At 43.9% G+C, this 21,106-nt stretch overlaps 1 protein-coding gene across 1 annotated transcript in view; it reads right to left on the reverse strand.

Moving 5' to 3' along the window:
• efnb1 (ephrin-B1) overlaps positions 1 to 21,106 on the reverse strand; it is a 58,589-nt gene that overhangs the window by 4,497 nt on the left and 32,986 nt on the right. Inside the window, exons 3-4 of the mRNA XM_004563272.5 lie at positions 6,098 to 6,190; positions 767 to 877 (exon numbers count right to left, since the gene is read on the reverse strand). Of these exons, the coding sequence (XP_004563329.1) occupies positions 767 to 877; positions 6,098 to 6,190 (204 nt within the window). The remainder of the gene's footprint in view (positions 1 to 766; positions 878 to 6,097; positions 6,191 to 21,106) is intronic.

A 21,106-nucleotide genomic window follows, 5' to 3' on the forward strand; every position in this document is an offset into this window, starting at 1 on the left:
TCTTTTTATAGAGCAACTAGTGTCAAATAAGCAATTATTAAATGAGGACAGCTTATCACATTGGGACAGGCAGAACAGTCTGTACTTGGAGGAAGTTTGTAGCATCGAAAGTTGTGGAGTAAGTCAAAAAGTTAGCACGGGGAGTGATCAAAAAAAGAAAAAGAAAGCAGTCCCTCCTGTGGGAAGCAGCTATGAAAGGTGCTGGTAAAAACAGGAAACAAGGAGGGCCCAGAGCATCCGAGGAGGCTCATATGACTTCTTCAATTATCGCTGCCTCTAATCTTCATTTATCTGCAATTCTAATGAGGTTTAAAAAGATATATAATAAAAAAAAGTGTGTCTTTGAGTCTCCTTGGGTGCAGTACACCCTGTGTGTACAGCATGAATAAGTAAAGTGAGCTGTATTTGTTTTACGGTGGCGTTTCATGTTGTTGGACTGCACCTGTACTTTTGGGGAGTTTTATTACCTGTGATTTTACAAGTATGTTAGCATGCTGACCCCCAAAATCAAAGGACTGCTGGAGGGGTGAAAAATCCATATGAGAGAATTCAGACTTCATTTTTTACTTTCTCTTTTGAGGCTAAATGTGACTAATTATGAAGAAGCCTGGAGGCTGTGAATATTCTCTCCCTCTCTACTTTTATTTTCTTTTACATTTCACAAACCTTTATTTTACTAAAATATTTGCACTCGAGAAACTAGAAAGCATTTTTAATGAAGTGTTAAGCTGCAGTTTATGGTAATAATATCAGTCAGTCTGCTCACCAGTGTTTCCTGGTATCTCTGCTCCCGGCCGATCCTGGTCAGGCAGACTGGGACTGGACTCGGGTATGGTGTTGTCTGGAACCTCCGGCACGGCAGGGTTTGCATTTGGAACTGTAGGAAATAAAACGCACACAGAAAAACTTAGCCTTGACGAGCTGCATATGCTGAATTACAATGACTTGTTCTCTGCGACGCCACGGATTACTTTTATTATCTTTTGATATATCTTTTGTGTTGGGAGAAGGTTATCTTTGCGTGTGTTGAAAGCGTTTCACAGGCAAAGATGAAAGCACAAAAAGAGGAAGGACAAGTTAGCAAGTGTCTGTGAAACACGCCAACATCCCTGTCCTGCTGTAAAAAACCCAAAAAAACGAGCTCACATCTACATCAGCAGCTCCTTCAGCAAACACTCAGACAGCCATTTCCAACACTGACACATTCATGAGACACACACACACACCGCCATGCGCACACACCAATGCACACACCTACAATATACTTACAATACACTTAGGCATGGCAGAATGAGGGTAAAGTAGTTATATATTAACTTTTTATTGTTTTACATTATTCATCACGTTAAAAGGCCATAATATGCCTTATTTATTGCTTCGGCTTTAACTCTGCCAGAAAGAGGCAGACTTCTGAGGAGAAGAGAATAGAAGGACAGGAAAGAAAATGGGGGAGACAAGGAGAGGAAGGGATTGCATAAGCTTTGAGGTGAGGCGCAAAGGAAAGAGACAGTTTATCTCTCTGTCTGTTGTGATCTCAGCCAACACACTTTGAAGTCTTTGTGCAGTAAACACTGGTGGGTCCACAGCGTGGTTTTTACAAGGGCAGGGTCGGCAGACAGAAGACAGTTATAAGCTATTACCGTAGCCAGCCAGATGGATGCCACAGTACACTATCAGATGCTTCTTCTCTATCAGGCCTTATCTGCATCTGCCCAAAGGGCTGTTCAAGGGGCGTGTGTGCGAAATAGAGAGGAGGGCGTGTGAGGAGGCAATTTACATTCGAGTCCCCCATGGCAAGTTTGTGTGTGTGTGTGTGTGTGTGTGTGTGTGTGTGTGTGTGTGTGTGTGTGTGTGTGTGTGTGTGTGTGTGTGTGTGTGTGAGTGAAAAGAGCCTTTCAGTCTAGGAGTGTACTTCCTATTTCCACCCCAGCTTGGCCAAATCAAACTAGAGAATGAGCAGCGTGGGGAGTGCAGGGGGAGGTGGTGGTTTTGGGGGGCGTCTGGCAGATATGATAGAAGATAAAGGAAAACAAAGAAGGAAAGAAATATGAGAGCGTTAATTCGTTTTCTTCTTCTTCTGTTTTTTGGAGCATAAACCGCACTGTTCCCCCATGTTCTCCATGTCCACACCAGCCCATCGCTGCTTACTGATTGCAGCGGTGGTGAACCTTAGGCGTGAGCTGTTGTGCGCTGTCAATAATTGATGAGGAAAGACAGGAGTGAGAAGTGGGAACATTCACGCATGGCAGAGGATATGAGAGGACACAGTGATCTGATTCACTCCATGAATATAGCCACAACACTGTGTCAACCACTGAGCATGTGCAGGGAGTGTTCTAATGTTCTGACCCATTTTTCGAGCGTGTACTGCTGACATTTCCCTTAGCTATGCAGACAGCAACTACCTCAGAACTGCCAACCCACCAGAAGGAGGAGGAAGGTGGGGGACGAGGAGGAGAACGCGAGTGAGTGAGGGAGACAATGATGGAGCGATAGAAGGGAAAGACAGATTTTGCTGGGGAGAGAAGAAGAGAGGGAGAGAAAACATGAGGGGGAGATGCGATCGAGGCGGTGAGTCAACACATTTCTAATGAGCACATGAGTGACACGAGTGTAGCGGAGGGGATAAGAGCGTGCTGAACAGCAGCGTAGGTATAAAAAATAGGCTTCCTGCTTCCCCTCGAACGCCCCCCCTCCAATCGGCTTCTCTTCTTTTTGAAGACAAAGGAAAGAATGCGAGGCATTTAAAAAACAATTAAATATCAATGTGTCAGAGACGGATGACTCGACGTGACTCTGCCCAGACGTGTTGTCACAGTGAAATGGAAATGCAATGCAAATGTAGCATTAGAAGAATGTGCACATATCTCACAGTGGAGTGAGTCACCAGAATACAATCGTGGTGAAAGTGCAAAAGGAGTACAAGGGGACATATGGGAAGATCTTGGGGATCTGGCAAGAGGAGGAGCTGGCATTCGAGCTACAGATACGCAGGGAATGTGAAGCAAACAGTCAAACACGGCAGCATCTGGGGTCAGAAGCAAGCGGAGCCCAGGTTTTAGCATTTGCTAAAGCAAAGCCTTATGTGACTGCAGAAGATACGAGTATAGGAGTGTAAATAAGGCCTGCTTTCTGTAATGATTAGTCCACTGAAGATTTTAAAGCTGAGTCATTTAAATGTCAAGATACTGCAGAAATTACATTTAACCATGGAGTAGATCAATCTCTGAGCCAAATGTATTCAATTTGTGTATTAATTTAAAAACTGATTTCTTTAGTAATTTAATTCCAAGTCCATGAATTTGTGTTAAAGCCTGTCGATATGGATAAAGTGGTGTGTTATTAGCTGAATATACTCCAGTATTCAGCACTAATAATTGTTCGCTGGATTACAGATGGTGAAGGTAATATCTTAAAGTTAACACTGCAGAGTATGCACATTATTTATTTTTATATATATACATACATATACACACACACACACACACACACACATATACATATACACATATATACATATATATATATATCAGATAGAGAGATTCATCTGTCTTTAGTGAAAAAAGAATAATAATGTGAAAAAGTACACAGCAGCAAAATCAAAGTTCCTGTCAACGCTCTAATTTCTCGAGGACCTTCTTCAAATAGTTACTGGGTTGGACGGGAACATTATACATCAAAAGTTCCGCCCGCAGAAATAGATTTAAAAGTAGTAGCAGCAGAGCCAACAGCATCTTTTCTATCAAGGTTTTTAGGGCACATTGATTGTGAGTGACAGCTCGCTATGGACCATTTTGGAAAATGAGCGCATCGCTCTGGCGAAGTTGAGGAACAGCCAGGAGGTACAGGAACACACTCCGGCTGAGACAAACTTTCCTCGAACTTTCCTCGAAAAGGACATTTCCTTTCAACTTTGATTAACGTTAAACGATGAAATTGTTTCCCCCCCAGTTAATAGCGTGGCGTAAAACCCCGCACTCATGCATCCGTGTTGTCATTCTGCGAGGGGATTGCAATCCCAGGCTATTGGATGCTCAAATTGACCTACATGGAAAGATAATGCAACGGCTGTCTCCTTGTGAGATTGCTGTGGGTATTTTTCACTGTATTTGCTGAATTTGTTCCCACTCAGACCTTGCTAGCATCAGCAGCTTGTTAGCTTCTATTCTCTCTCTCTCTCTTTCTCTGGCTGCCAGGATATGCTGCTGTCATCTCGCAAGCCAGAATTCAAATATCTGCACACAAATTTGCAGACACACACACACACACACACACACACACACACTGGAGATTTCTCAGCGAGACTGAGCGAGTTTATTTTTGACGGGATGTTGGGATCGAGCTTTTAAGCTGGAATCAGATCACTGTGGCAGGCAGATGTTCCTCTCAGATGGTGGTTAGTGTCTCTTTCGGTCAAAACAACCAAACTGAGGATTGGGGAAATGTTTACAGAGTAACACATCTGTGTACTGTATTCTGTCAAACTCAGGATATGGATGTCCACATATCAAGTAAAACTGCGTATAAAAGTGAAATGTATGATGCAAACCAAATGTTGCGACCAAAGATATCCAAACAAAGTGAGCTTGTTTACTTCTAGCATTTTTAGATGACTTGCCCCGACCGTGCACTTACATACCAATTTCAAACACATTTTCGTTCTGTGATTACTGTATAAGAATCACAGCCGAGGAACATCAGAGGCCGTTTTTTACAATTTGGAACTGGAGTCATTCCTCATAGATGTTTCTCATTTGGTTGTTATTCCTCCGGGATCTCATTTTCCACACTGTGCAAAAACTGTTTGTGGATATTTAAGATGTATTCAAAAAAATTCAAAGTGTACGAGTGTAGAGATGAGCTAATGGATAAAATCAACCATTAGGGTAAATGTAACTTTATATGGTAATGACAATCTATATTGAGGTAGTGCTTTCTTTCTTTCTTTTTTTTTTGCTCTGTTCAAGTGAAAATGATGACAGGAATTCAATGGGTGGCAAATCAGGTCAGTGACGCACGAATCCTGAAAATTCAATAGTGTAATCTATAAAGTAGTCCTGGTTATTGATTTACAATATTGCCTGTAACTATGTAATGCAACACAGATATCAAAGGGGTAATAACTGCAGTATTTCAGCCTGCCCTAGAGTCCAAAATGAATCAATATCTACTGATTTTAAAGTGATGCCTAAAACTGAAATTTATTTTTTTGTAATAATTAAACGTTTTCTTAAATTGTGTTTAAAAAATACGCAATTTTGTAACAATTAATTGAAAGCTACAAACGACTTCACATGCAAAGCTTCCATAACAGCTCATCAAATAACTGATGAAATATAATAAAATACAACACTTCTTCTGATAAAAGCTACAAGATACGAAAGAAAGTATCAAATAATTATTTCCAAGGTCAAGATTAATTCAAAGTTTAACATGTTTGAATGAAATTTGAAAACGACTGGAATTAACTTTCAGCATAACTGTAAACAATTTGTATTTAATTAGCCTAAATATCTTTTTTTTTAACTATTTGGTAAGTTTTTTGTTTTTTTTAAGAAAATTGTTCATATTGATGATCTCACCGTGTTTTTATTATCTTCTTTTACAACTATATTTTTTCTAAACTACCACAAAATACTGCTTTAACAATACTATTTTGATTTTTTTCTTAAATATTTTAGAATAATAAACACAAAAAAAATAATAACAGGTTAATATCAGATCATCTTTTCCTCATTATACACAGAAAAGTCCAAATCTAGTTTGTAAATGTTAATTTCATTTTATCTGGAGCAGCTCGTTTAGATGTCAACATTTTATCGAGTCCCATCATCGCCACGTCGCTCAAACTCAATAAATTAGGTACTTCCCTCAAAGAAGTCAAATAAAAAAATGACAATAATATTAACCTTGGTGGCCAATCTATTTTCTAGCGTAACTTAACAGCTCCGCAGAGCAGGTCTGGTCGGAGGCCGGAGGCAGTCGTGTCACACTAGTAACGCACGGCGTTAAATGAAAATGTCACACCAAAGTGAAACATCGCTTTGAGGCAGAAGCGCTGTATTGTGTTCTACATGTGAGGTGAGCGCACATTTACCTTGCCCGACTTTCATGATGACTTTCATGGCTCGGCTCTTGCACACGCCTCCCTCCCGGTTCTCGAGGCCCTCGACTGTACCGTTGGAGGTTGCTGGAGGGTAAGAAGGAGAAAGTGGGGGGGAAAAAAGAGAGGGAGAGAGAATGAGAAGAAGTGGGAGGACGTTGATGGAGGGTAAAGAAGAGAAAAGTGGGGGTGGGGGTGGGGGGAGAGAAGATGACACACCGGTTAATGAGCACGTCCATAACGCACAGAACTAATCAATATTTACGACAAGCACTGATTAGCTGTTCCAGTGATTAGCCGTTCTCATCCTCAATCAACCGCCGGCTTCTCTCAACGGTGTGTCTCATTAACACAATAAAGTGAAGTCAAATGAATGGAACAACATTAGAGTCTACTGAGGGAGGTGGGTGCTGAGGTGAAGAGAAGAAACATGGTCAAACCTGCGTGTGTGTGTGTGTGTGTTTCTACTTGTGCATAGTTTAGCAGTGAGGCATGCCAGCAAGACTTCCAGCTGCTTGCCAACTCCTCCAGCAGCTTACTCCCTCTGAGCCACATGTGTCACTACTTGCTGGTATTGCAGCGAGCTAAATGCCTCCCTCAGTGTGTGTGTGTGTCCATTTTTATATTGGTGCATGTGTGCGTGTCAGCCTCTCTGCATTTGTTTCAAAGCGCACGCTCGTTCCCTAAGTTGAGCGAGGAGCTCAGGGTTGAGGGCTGTTTATTCAATGTCACATTCACTTCAGACACCGCGATACAATTGGCCGTCTATTTTAGGGCCCATGATAATGACCTAGGGAGACAGAGTGTGACTCTGACCTTAACACTGGGCAGCTAAGCACACGGCTGTATGCGTGCTCGAGTGTGTGTGTGTGTGTGTGGGCATGCGCCTGTGTGGGTGCATATGATGGCAGCTCTAATTTTGGAATTCCCCAAATGATCTCCATCTCCGCTTAGTCTGCCGTTTCAACTCACTCCCTTCCTCTGAAATGCTTTTGTTTCTCTTCCTCGCATTATCCGTCTTGCTCTCTCTTTCCCTGCTTTTTTTCCCCTCCGCTCACTTCATTTAGTTTTTTTTAAGTCTTCTTTTTTTATCAGCACTATCTGGCTCTACCCCTCCCCTTCCCTCCCTCTTAACTCAATGACCATCTCCCTGGGTGATTGCCTCAGATGGCACCCTCATTATGATGAGATAGTCTTGGAGAGGCTGCTTATCTAATGATGACACAAAGAGAAGCAGACTTGGCAACAGGCAGGGGAGTTGGGTGGGTCCAAACAATGCACTACAAACACGGCTGGCACGGTGCATCAGTGTTTCTACACGCGTTCCCCTGCTAGAAACTGATGTTGTATCGCTCTGTGTTGAAATTTGGCTCCGGAGCGACGTAAAAGCTCATCTAGCTGATTCATGTCCCATCACTCCTAAGTGTTATTAATGTTGACATTTTGTTGCCCTGTGGGATTTCAGCTTTGTGCTTCGGCAAAATTGAAGAAAACCAAATAATGAATTGCACTAATATTATGCTACATTATCAGATCGCACTCAAGAGTCGGCGGCAAATTTACAACGAGAACCACAACATTTTGTCAGCGTGGCCGGAGAACTCGATAATTTGCAAGAATGATTGTGATAACATCATGTCAGGGGCTCTTTGGCAAAATCCCCCTCGCTGTAGACTCAACACGACTGAGTGAACCGGACACCGAAATATATACGAGGGGGCCAGAGGAGCCCGGCGCTGCGCAGGACCAGAAAAAAAATAAGAGCGAGAGAGACTTGAAATTTACGTGGGGCATTAATGTGAAAGAACACTCACGACTAAGTGAGTCTTATGATTTATGTAAAGTCTACACAGGGACTGTGTCTCTTCTAAAGGGAACATTCAAAGACAGTGAGGTGAACAGGCCTGTTTCCAGTCTTGAAGGCGCACACCCGTCTCCCAGCCCCCGAATGGCCCAGACGCTGCCACAAATGCTAACCTCATCCTGCCATTTTCCACCCAATTTCTTCTCTTCGTTCAATTTTTAAATTTCCAGGGCAAGGTTATACAAAAAAATGAGCTCTTTGAAGATCAAGCTCAAAGGCGCTTGAATAATCTGACTAACAGTGAGCTTCATGCTATGAATTTTATATCCTCTCCAGGAGAGCAAATCTACTCAGTGTTAACTTACTCCTGTCATCTAAATTAACTATTCCTTCAGGCTGGCTGAACGGGCCTGTGCAGTACTGATGTGGCATAATGATAAGTTGCCCCTCTGGGGCCTCTGTTTAGCCAAACAACTGAGACTGAAAACAGAGCAGGATTTATAAAGAGATGATTGCTTTATATGTTGTTTGCATTCAGGCCATTTAAAAGTCAAATAATTCAGCCCTTTACTGTACCAGTGGAAACTCATAATCCGATTAAATGTGTCCAATTTTAACCACATTTCCTTATGTGAATCATTTTTAAGTATTATTCAAGATGGAAATCAACTAAAGAGACAACTGTTGAGCGCATTTAAAAACCTGCACTAAATCTCGAAACTCGCACACCGTTAAGAAACGTGCATTCCTGTGTTGCTTGATATCGGTGCATTCACATCTATCATGTCAAAGATCAGAGGAAAAAAACCTGCCAGCCATGTTTCTCAGAACCCCCAACCTTACTCTGCAAATAAAGACATACTGCCAGCTTCCTCCTCTTTAAATCTAAAAGCCTTTCGCTCATTCTATCACTTCTTCCTCTCACTCAATTTGTCCTCCCCTCTTTAACCCTCCCTCTCTTTCATTTCATCCCTCGCATACTGACGTTAATCCAAATCTGGATTTTCAGATATTAAAAGGCCGACGGTCGTGTCGCATTTTGGAAAGAGGAAACTGGGGAATTGGGTCTTCCCGTGTGTCTCGGGCAGAGATAAAAACACACGGGGATAAAGGAACGACAGCATGAAGAACAAAGAAACTCCCAGTCTGCTGCTAATGATTTGGGGGAACAAACTGTTTCAGAGTGCAGCGGTTCAGAATACAGAAAGAGCTGGTCATTGCATGAAGGAATGTTGCTTTTTTTTAATAAAGCCGACGGCTCCAAAGAATGGCTTTTGTATGATTTAAGGCCCTTTTTGTGGGTGTGGATCACTGGCCACAGAGTGACTAGTGGGGGGAACAAAAGATCTACAGCTGCTGAAGTCATAAGAGAAACCAGGTGCCAAATGTTGATGTTGGGAAATATCCACAGCACGAATGTATCGGCCAAGGAGAAGCATTACGGGGGTAAAAAAAAGAAAAAAAAAAGAGCTGGCCTGGAAGAAAGGCTCCCGTTCCAACGCTACACACGTACAACTACTGCACACATTACCTAAAGCATAACCCATTAACATGCATATGTGAATGTAGGCGCTTGCAAATACACCAGTGCACACAGACTTCACAAGGACATACAGGGTAGAGTGGAAGGGCTGCTCCCCGAGGTGCTCTGAAGAGAAGAGTGGGAGAAGTGTGAGAGGCGCACCACTGACTGGCCAAGACAACGCGAGCTAAGGCTAGAGTGCGAAGCGGTGGTCTATATTTATTCTCAGGTCTGCTAAATGAGGTCACTCAGGTGGTCCTGCTGAATACATTCCCCATCTCTATCATGAATCATCTGCTGCTTATTATTCCTGTCCAGCCCGGGGGGGGGGGCTTGCTTTCATACAGCGCAATGGGCTGTGTGTCCGCGAGTGTGCGTAACGCTGCTGTGTGTGTGTCTATGCGTGCAACATCTGCCCAAAGCACCAAACCAGGGGATGGATAGAGCCCATGTGACAGACAGAGAGCAGGTTGTTTAATGAGAAAGTGGATGAGAGGTGACATTCATTGGCTACCTTTCACACACACCACCGACAACACTCCCCACCCCCCCACTTCCATTCTCTACAGCATTCAGACTTCCACTTAGACGAGCTGAGCAGGCACTGGGTAGTCACAGTAACCACCAGTAATAATGTCTATATTTTCAAAAAAAAAGCTAAATACATAAACAGGCACAACCACAATCTGATCATTTACACTTAGCATCAAGGAAAAACACCAGCACAAAGAGCTTTTTCATCAATTTGAGGCAAAAGCAGGGAGCTAACGCAGCTGTGGCAGGTATGAGTGTCTGCATCAAACAGAGCGTCACAGCAGAAATGGCTATTTCTCATACCTGCGACTTTCCTATCTCGGCTTTTGTTTACATTACCGAACCAGAATCAAAGTGGTGAGAAGGAAAAGAGGGCCTATTTGCACAAAATATTTCACTCCTGAATAAGCACAGAGAGGGTTAGATTAGGTTTATGCGCCTGATTCCAGAGATAACCCACCCCAGCAGATCTGGCATGCATGCAAGAATGCATGCACACACTCACACACACTCTTCCACAGACACAAACACAAAGTGAGGTTGGCAGACTGGAAATAATACTGGGGGATCTAGATGTTTGCACTTTGAACCTTTTCTAATCCTTAGTATTAGGGCATGGCTAAAGCCTGATTATGGTGGAATGAAATGGATCTAAATAGATGTCCCAACCCATCAGCCTTCCATTTCTTTGTCCTAGAAATAGAAATGGAAATAAGTAATCAACCTCCAACCTCTCACTGGCCGACTCTCCCACGTAGCCTCCTCCGCAGGTTTGGCACCAGCAAAGAAAATTCATTCAGACTTTTCACATCATCTCTGATGAATTGGGTGCTCTCTCAGCCTGGCCGAGGCTTTTTTTTTAAATTCCCGTGTTTCTTTTCAGTAATAAAACCTGACAGACAATATAAAATAGTGATATCTTCAACGCTAGTCCCGCGCATTTTTTATGCCATTTTGGAAATTCAATATTGAATTTAGGTTAGAATGAATGTGGTTTTGAGTAATGAGGGTGGACACAGATGATTTTCTCATCTTCACATTCAAAAGCTTTTTTTTTTTTTTTTTACAATTTACTCTTGCAAGCATCACCATGCACCAGCTCTGGCATTACCACGTGCTGTCTGCTCTCAGGAGCCACTTTGCTGAGGGTACAGAGAGCAGGTAGCAGCAGCGTTAGAGACGAGGTTTGAGGCTGGTTAGCGGCCCAGTGCACACAACTGTTGCTTAGCTCACTGCTTCAGTATACAGCCAGAGGGGGAGCTCCTCTCCTGTGCCCTCATTAGAATCCTCTCTCTCTCTCTCTCTCACACACACACACACACACACACACACACACACACACACACACACACACACACACACACACACACACTTGAAATGGTTGCAAGAAATATATATACAGACATGTAAGAACTTGGGCCTACAGAAGTGAACAGAGATGATGCATACACTCACACACACACACACACACACACACACACACACACACACACACACACACACACACACACACACACACACACACACAGGCTGCCTGTGTAGCCAAAAGATCAGGCGGGACTTAAGAGCTCCTCCGGCACCAAAATTACAGGGTACCTCTAAATCCTCCCAGCAGAGAGCACTATGGGATGGCGCAGGGTGGGGGGAGGATGAGGAGGAGGGGGTGGGTGAGGTGCTGTGGGGCTGTGAGAGAGGGAGGTGAAGTGGAGAGGTGTGTGTGTGAGCACATGTGTGGTGATCAGGGAAGGGATGGAAAGAGGAGTGCGTGCAGGGGTGCGAGGAGGGGCGGGAGACGAAGCTGGAGATTCCGAGAGAGTGTGCGAGCTGGACAGGGGTGAGATTTGATCTGTCTGAAGTGTGCGTGTGTAGGGGTTTGCAGGATGGGTGTGCGTGCATATGCCGGTGAGGGAATATGGAAGGAGGTGATGAAGTGAGGAGTTGAGAAGGAGGAGGAGGAGGAGGCAGGCTCCGTTTGGAGAGAAGAAGTGGGAGGTGATCTCTCTGTGAAGTAAAGGAAGCATATGTGTGCTGGATTGTGTGCATCTGAATATTTGTGTTCATTACTGTGTGTGTGTGTGTGTGTGTGTGTGTGTGTGTGTGTGTGTGTGTGTGTGTGTGTGTGTGTGTGTGTGTGTGTGTGTGTGTGTGTGTGTTTCGGCCAGCTTGCTTCTCTCTCACTCACACTCAACATTTCTCTTACACTCTCCCCTAAGTATTCAGTTGTGTGTGTTTTTTGGCTTGTGCAACTGGATCCATTTGAGTAAACTGTGTGAGTGTGCACATACATTTATGTGCATTGGAGCTCACATTTGTAAAAATGTGTACAGATGTCACTGGGAATATATATGACTTTTGCAACTTTTTTATTGAGTGTGTGTTTTATGTGTAGGTGTGTGGTCCTAGATTATCAAGACAGAGGTACGGCATTATGAACTTCCAGCTAGCCCTACAGGGTAAGTGCTTCAAGGCTACTTATGACAGCTTTTAACCTCTGCAGAGGACCTGTCAGCGGCTCCAAAAGTGTCTGTGTGTGTGTCTATCCTTGGAATGTGTGCGTCTCTACAAGACTCCACAGCCTGCAGTCACAGAGAGCTTCTGCATCATTTAGCTGTGGGTGTCTGCGTGTCACCTCTACACTGGATCCAGTGGGGCAGAGTTTTTACACCACTGCACTTTCCACTCTTCATTTCCCAGCTCAGCATGCTACAAAACCCCTGTGCTCCCACACAGCATCAAACTTCCCCTCGTGTCCACACACACACTTGGACGAAGATAGAGGACGTCACTGTCCCGTGCGCGATCACAAGTAGTCTGCACGCACACACATACACACCGCACACCTACACGCAAACAAACAAAAAGTAGGCACGCGGTGCAGGGCCGTCTGTCGGATCGGTAGGAGATAAAGGATGCAGAATAACAGGAGGACCTTGGGGAGCAGGGCAAGTCATCTGTCTCAAACACGAACAGACTGAGCGCGCTCCAACATGACATGATGTAGACAGACTCTTCTTAGAGCACATCACATCCTGAACCTCTCTCTCTCTCGCACCCCACCCAGCACGAGCGCATGCAGACACATCCAAGGCGCACAAATTTGCAAACACACAGGGAAAACAAACGCGGCCTGCTCAAAATGTGCAAGCATGCTTCAGAGCCTGAGCCCACACAATCTGACAGGTGCACACCGAGGGAGTGCAGAATTCTGAATGCAATCGATTGTCACAATAAAACTGTGCAACCCAATGGAAGGCGAGGCTTAAAGCTCCTAATACTATAAGCTGTTGCATACACTATTAAAAGTTATGAGAAGCAACGACGGGGCCAACAGCATTCAATATAAATTTAATAAACCACGCCGACAACTACAGTTAAAGCCTACCCACAGCTCCCAATGCTCCCAATATGGGGCATTTTTTAGATATTGGCTATTTCAACTTTTACCAGTTATTTTAGCTATAATATATTCTGTTGTGTGGAGAAGTTGCCAGTAGCCCACACAACCCTCCCTAATGACAGAGTAGCTAATTGGCAGTAATGGCTCTTTTCACCGATATCATCGAGCTGCAGCCACAGAAAACCTCAGCAGTTTAACACTAATCATTTGCAGAGAAACAACTGGGGGGGAAAAAGCCTGAAGTAGTGGCCTGGAGTAACTCTCTTTGCCTTAGATGACCAGCATCTATAAATGTGTAATTACACAGGCTTAACCATTTGAAAAAACAGACAGTTGTGACTGTTATTTTTCTTTGTTTGCTGTTGTTCCTTGTCAATAAGGTATGTTTGTTTTTTCCTAGGTACAGCCTTAGTGGGCGCACACACACATTGTTCACCTGTTAGTTTAGTGTATTCAAGGGTGCTACACGAGCCACGGGTGACACACCTACACAGACACACACACACAAACACACCGTTGCCTCTGAACTCCCCCAGCAGACAGCGCATCATTTGACTAATAGCAGCTGAAATGTTGCGTGTTCAGAGAAATAAGTAGAGGGGAAAGTAGGTCAGAGAGAGAGAGAGGAAAAAAAAACTGGCATTTCACCTTCCTATCGGTCCGAGCTAAAGGTTAGCAGGGATGCTGCACATGCTGGGACACACACGTGTGCGCACACACGAGCTCTCTAAAGCTAAAGGTTAATATGGTTCACATAGGAGTTGCTGAGTTGGTGTTTATCTCGGTCTTAACCATTATGTCTGTGTGCACAAGGCTTGATTGCACGCCTGTGTGTGCAGCTAACAATGAGCATGAGTTTCATCCCTGTTAAAGACAGAAGCCAGTTCTGTATTTGCTGTCCCGTTAATCCCGCCGGAGACTCGGTTTGCTTTCTATCGCTGTCATCTTCCAAATGTCCATTAATCCACATTAACAATCCATCAACATGACTTCTAACCGCGTATTTCAGTTCAAATCTTCATTTGACTGATAACATCCTCACTAACTTCTAATCTGTTCTAATTTGTTATGAGGAACCTTTTTTTCGCAGCATGAATGATCACTTCAGGTTGAAATAATAATAAAATTAAAAAAAAAAAAAAAACCTCCCTTCAACATTGTTGCAATTTCATTTGGTCATGTTCACTCTGGGAAGTTATGCACAAAGAAATGGAGCATAATATTCAATTTTCATTCTCTATTAACTGTCATTTTATACAGGGGGGGGGGGGGGGGGGGAGCTGGGGAGATGCCAAGAGAGATGGCAGGCAAAATAGACAAGTATCTGTTGAGAATATTAAGAGTAACTGCCCTGAAATGAGCGCCTCACATGAAATGTGTCAAAAATCGTAAAGGCGGCGATAAATCAGAAAGTAAAATTCAATACACGGGATGAATAAGGTATACCAACAGGGGATCTTCAGAGGAGAAGAAGTGGTTTGACGTGTGAATTATGTCCACTACTAAGCCACGCATTCAGACTTTTATTTATTTTATGTTGCGTATTAAGTATTAATGTTATGACTGTTAGCCCATCTTGAGGAATTAAACTAGCAAATGAACATTTGGCTGTGTGAGGCATTTAAATGAAGCCAGTTTTGGGACAGATACCATTATCCATAAGAAAAAAAACAACTGGGCATCCTTTACAAAAGTCAGAAAAACGTCATTTCTGCATTAATGGAAAAGAACGGCTGTTTCTTATCCCACACTGTGACCATAATGAGGGAACCACTGGTCTGAAGATATTCAGCTTTTCTCAAGTTTTGTCCTTACTGTTGACATGAGAGCTGATTACTTCACAGGCTGCAAAGGACAAGGTCTAACTGCGGTTTTATATGCTATAACTGTGAGGGACACCTTTTCACTATGCCTCAAGTAGAAGAAAACTCTTTCCATAGCACACTGCTGCCTTCTTTGCACAAATGTTAAATGCATGAGGAGCACATTTTTATTTGAATGCACTAAAAACTGTTTTTCTCCAAAGCAAATGCATTAACAATGCTCTTGCTGAACGCTGAATCCATAAATTGTTTTTGCAAAACAAAACTGCAGCAATCTGGCCTCATTCTTATTGTACTGTTAAGGGGGGGGGGGTGTACAACACTGATTATCCTATTATTTCTCTCATGAAAATGCCTTTGTATTTAGCTTAGCCTACTATAAATCCCAGTGGTTATGTCCTTAAAAACATCCCGCAGCATCCACATTAGTGGGTGGTAGTGCTATTGTGAGGTTGCACATGTGTAATCAGGAGGCAGATGTACAAACAAGGTCCCCCAGTAAGCTCGATCCTCAGCAGGATGCTCATTGAAGTTTTTTTTTTTTTTCCTCCGTCCTGCTTCATTTGTACTGCTAATCACACGAGGTGAACCGTGGTTCACCCGCTAAATCCCGACAGATGATAAACCTGATCCTCGCTGTCTTTTCTCCGGCCTCTGTGGTCGTCTACAAAGGCCGATATGGGACTCTGGACTCCAGAAAGGAGTCGCCCTCCTCGATCCACCTCTGAGGGCGCACGAGCCACAAATCAGCCCACGCTGGCTGATAAAAGAACCACTGGGATGGATCGGAATGTGGTGGGAGATAGCAGTGTCATGTCAAAGGCCGTGAGGGTCCAAAAAAACATAGACTAGCTCTAGGAGCCATCTTTGAGTGACCTTGCCGCGAGAGAAACCAGAGGTGAAGCAATGGAACACGTCGACGAACTCGACGTTCACTCACGCTGACGTGTACAAAATGTTTGTAATGCATTTACATTTTTAAGTGTGCGAGGCTCTCGTGTGTCTGTGCGGCTCTCTTATACCATATCCATTCATCCTCCCCCAAGAGAGGAGCTTCATTTTCGCTGACCTTTTCAATACGGCCTCCAGAGGAGAGTTATGACAGCTGAGTGAGCCCGGTGTTTCTCGGCACAATAACACACATCAAAGATGGAGAAACCAACAAACAAACAATAATTCCTACTGCAGGCGCAGCGTTTCCCCTCTCAAACAGGCGATGCAAAACAAACCAAATGAGGCAATCTAAGTGAGAAGAAACCGTACCGGTGGATGGGGAGGATGCAGAGTCCAGGCACTGACCCAGGTGAGAAAACTGCCTTCAGGCTAATGATGCTGCTTGTATAATAATCAGGTGTGAGCAACATCAAAAGGGAAAGATTCAGCTAAACGTGGATTAATTGTTACAAGATGTCAGAAAGCAGCTTCCATCAAAAAGCGGAGAGATATTACTCAATTAACGACAAAAACAACCCCCCCGAAAAAGAGATCCTGCAATAATAAGCGACTGGAGCTTTTTCTCGCTCAGTAACTAACTGATGATGTGTTGCAGCGATGGAGAGATTATAATGTAAAGGCAGTGAGATAGAGGGCAGAGAGAGAGATGTCAGTGAAAGAGACAGAGGGTGTACTTGTGATGGAGGACAGAGTCGACGTCGGTCCATCTGTTGTCCACAAAAACAAAATCTGCAAAAAGCAGAACAAAGACAGACAGAGAGAGGACAGTGCACAGGTGTGTGGGCGTGCACGTGTCCCTGCGATCGTACACGTGTGTGTGTGCCCGCATGTGTGAATTTTTGCACATTAACGTGTGAGCCTGTGTGCCTGGGCCCCGGGGGAATCTCCTGTACCTGCTAACATGGAGGCGACTGAGCAAAGCTGACTGCAGCTAACATGCAGTGTAAAACGCACACGGTCAAACCTGAGACACATGGTGGCACATGGGCAGATGGATTATATATTATATACATATATATTTTTATATACATATATATATGTACATATGTTTATATTGGGTTTTTTTTTTGTTTTTTTTTTTAGATATATAGCAATATTAAAGTGGGTGTGGGGTGTATAATGGAGCTGATGTGAAAAGTACCAGGGCTCCAAGCAAGGCTCCAAAACCGCAATTCGGCTCCTCGAGCATTGAAGCCAGGCTTGCAACACAAGAAGCAGGGAAAGAAACACGCTTTTTCCTCCCTTTCCCCCCGTTAACCACCCAAAACAAACCCAATCAGAAAAGCACAGCAGACCACAGAGAACATGCTGCTGATTACATCCTAATATGCACAAAGGCAAGCAATTGACACGCATATACAAACATGCACAAACACAAAACACACACACTGATTACATCCTCTCTTTCTCCTCTCTCCTGATCCTTGGTATCGTTTACACGGTAAAGACGGCGCTGATCGAGGACCAGTGTTTTTTTGGCACAGGCCAGCAAAAGAGCTCAGGAGCTTAACCTCTAGTCCGATGAGCGGAGAGAGACTGAGGCTCAGGATCCCCCACCCCCCCACCGCCCTACCACCTTGGTGCCCCCAAGCACAAATAAACAGCTACAACACAGACAGACACACACAAAAATGTCTAGCTTACTCGAAACAGTTTCCTGAAGAATCTGTCACTGTGCAAGAGGGATGGGAGAGGGTGGAGGGGTGATCTAAGGAGGAGAGAAAATAGGTGGAACAGCAAAGGCGGATGGAGAGGTAGATTAAGTTGCACGGAAGGGGGTTGGAGGGGGGGAGGAAAAGACGAACAGAAAAGAGACTGAGAGAAATTGGACCCATGGGTTTGGGGAGAAAAAAAACATGTACGAAATCATCGAGTCGCTGCAAGAGGCGGCGCGAGCCTGAACTCAAAACGCAACACATATTCATTTGAAGACACGTTTCTTTTCAGCATCCATCCATCCAAACAACCAATCGTCGTGGCACCCGTGCACAAGCTCCCGACAGCGTGCACGCTTTTCACTCGTGGGACAGCTGACTGAGAATATCTCGTGCTGAGCTACAGCACAATGCATACAGCGGCTTCTATTAGGCAAGCAAATCTGTGGAGAGGGAGAGAGATGGAGGACGGATGTGTGCGAGCAGATTGTGTTTTTGTGCAAGCATCTATTTGCAATCTAGTGTGAGCTTATGAGTATATATATATATTTGAATTTGCTTATGTGGCTTTGTGCTTATTTATGCCTGTGTGTTGGGCGCGCATGCACACACAAACGCACACGCCTCTTGTGTGTTTGTCTGCTCCTGTTACTGTGTTTGTGTGCCTGCGGTCGTGCTGGAATGGAACACGGACATTTTGCCGCTGAGCTGAATTCACAGAAACGGGTTTGGTCCTGGCCTGCAGAGCAGTATTTAGACTCTGTATTTATGCGTCGGACAACCACAGCAATCTCTATCACCGCCTTGTGATTCATGTTTGTTTGCTTTGCTCTGTGTTGATTCGATTCCATCAAGAAGTTGCCCCCCTCCCCTTCTATCTCGTTCCCCTAAAACTCTTCCCACAGAAATGTTCACGCCATACCCGGTCAGAGTTTCATCAGCCACCCGTCATCGGAGCTGACCAAGCACGCAGTGGGTTTCCATAGCGAGGATGCGACATTAAAACTAACAGCCTCTATAATTATACATCCATATTTCTCCGATGAGTTTGTGTAAACAAGTCCGGGCTCCAGCTCGGGGGAGGCGGACTTCTTGGCAGGCCCTGGCTGAGGGTGCCACTGAATGGCTGTCGGAAAACAAAGCCATTTCAGAGTGTGCCTTGGAAAAGACAAACCGCTGTTCTAGGGATGGTGGAGAGGCAGAGCAAGCTCCATCTGACAGACACAGAGCTGTGATTTGAGCTCAGTTATTGGCCAGAGAAGAAAGACACTGAGAATATGTGTTGTTGGCAACGCAGAGGGCAAACAACCTCAGACAATCTCTGATGGAAAGGAAAATATGCATTTCCAGAGTGTTTTAGATTACGGGCCTTCATTGTTTTATCCCGTGTTTCTGCTTACGTGTTTTTTTTTTAAAGCAATACGCCATTGTCCAGTATAATTTGCCTTATGGACATTGACGCTCGTCTTTCCATGTCCTACATTTACTTTTCCTAATCATCGCGGACTCCAAAAATGCAGCTAACCAGCAGTCTTAATATGCCTCTCCTTCTTTTTGCCTGAAGCTATTTTAGGGGTTGTAAAAACCACAGAGGTAGTTTCAGCATAGAGGATGAAATTAAAACAAGCCCAGGAAGCCACGTTTGACAACTGAAAATCGCTCCTGGAGAAATAGTAATTCGACAAATGAGTTTGTGCTAGATGAGAGGGTTGGAAAAAAAACTAAAACAAAACAAAAAAAATCAACAGTGTTGTTGCTTCTGAGTCAGCTCTGCGGTCTCTCGTGGCCTCTGTGCTGAGAGGAGATCTAAGATAGCGGTTAACAAAAACGACTTGAACAGACTTCCCACAGCACCTGCAAATGCACACACACACACACACACTCACACATATAAAACTTTGAAACGTGAGAGCAGAGGACGGATGGTTTAAGGGGTGGAAACGAGGAATGACATCGCAGGAAAGAGCAGAGCGCGAGGCCTCGCATCCGCGCAGGATAAAAATATTCTAATAAGATAAGCGCGGAGCACAGCCGAGGAGGGATGAGTGTCTGCGTTTGGGGGATGCACGGAGAGGACTAATTGAGATGAATACATGAATATATCAGCTTCATCTAGAAGCAACGGGTTCAGTCGTAACCAATGGTTACCATTCAGTTGTACAGTCACATGAGCAGCCCCCCCCCCCCCCTCCACTTACCAAATAGCCCCCCCCCCCCCCCCCACAGCCCTTCAATGCCCCCCGCCTCCGACTCTAAACAAGCTCCTCTGTAATAAACGAAAGGCAATAACCAGCGACAATCATGCTGTGCCTGCTAACCCTCTCTGAATGAAATATCCAAAGGAGAGCTAGCAGAGGCGGCCCGGATAGATTTGCAAAGCAAGCAGAAAGTCATATATTACACTGGCACTCTAATAAACACTGGGCTATGTTCACTCACGGGGGGAGGGTGGTGGTGGTGGGGGTTAAATCTCCTTAGTCCAGGCCATGATGCTTCACCGGTGATAACCTGACCTGTTAGCGGGGTTTACTTTTGAAAATGGAATCCTTTAAAGCTTACTGATTAGCCGCTTTAACCTGTAATCAGTAACATCAATGACAGTTATTTAGTCAATCAACAACTATTACTCTCTACGATCAATACTCAATAACTTAAAACACACACTGAACTTAATCATGTATGATTACATTTAAGGGTTACTCGAGGCATCTTTTGTGTTTTGCTTGTTTTACAAATGCTATTTATAACTTTTGAATCAAAAGGATGTTAAAACTGCTTCATTAATATTGCTTTTAGAGTCTTTTATGCTTTTAAACTGTAACGTTTTACAAAACAGGACAGACAGAAATGTTTGCCAACATTCCAAATTATTATTTCAGTGCCTGTTTCTTCAATGTCCACAATCTGATAAATATGCAATGAAACAATACAGCTTTTGTTCTCTACTTATAATAAGTATGTAGGAGAGGCCATAATTGATGCAAAAGGAAAATCCTACACGGAGCCTCTTGCTTGTAATTAAAATATTTCAGTGTGATTTTTACAGAGGGAGGCTACCAGATGTTAACAGTTATCATTTCTTGACAAAAAAATCATTTAATTGCCAGTTAAGAAATGTGCGAGTTATTTGCATCTCTATAATCTGACAATCAAAATGCCTTTGTGTAGTTTAAATGCTCCGCTGACAACTGCAGCTGCCTTGTTTCTGAGTGCCTGTGATTTGATTATGGTAATTTTATGTTAACTCTAAAAGATGACATTTAACACTTTTTTTTTAATCAGATTACTGTTATTGCGCTACATCATAATCGAGC

The sequence above is a fragment of the Maylandia zebra genome, linkage group LG2 (genome assembly GCF_041146795.1).
Source record: "Maylandia zebra isolate NMK-2024a linkage group LG2, Mzebra_GT3a, whole genome shotgun sequence".
Lineage (NCBI taxonomy): Eukaryota > Metazoa > Chordata > Actinopteri > Cichliformes > Cichlidae > Maylandia > Maylandia zebra.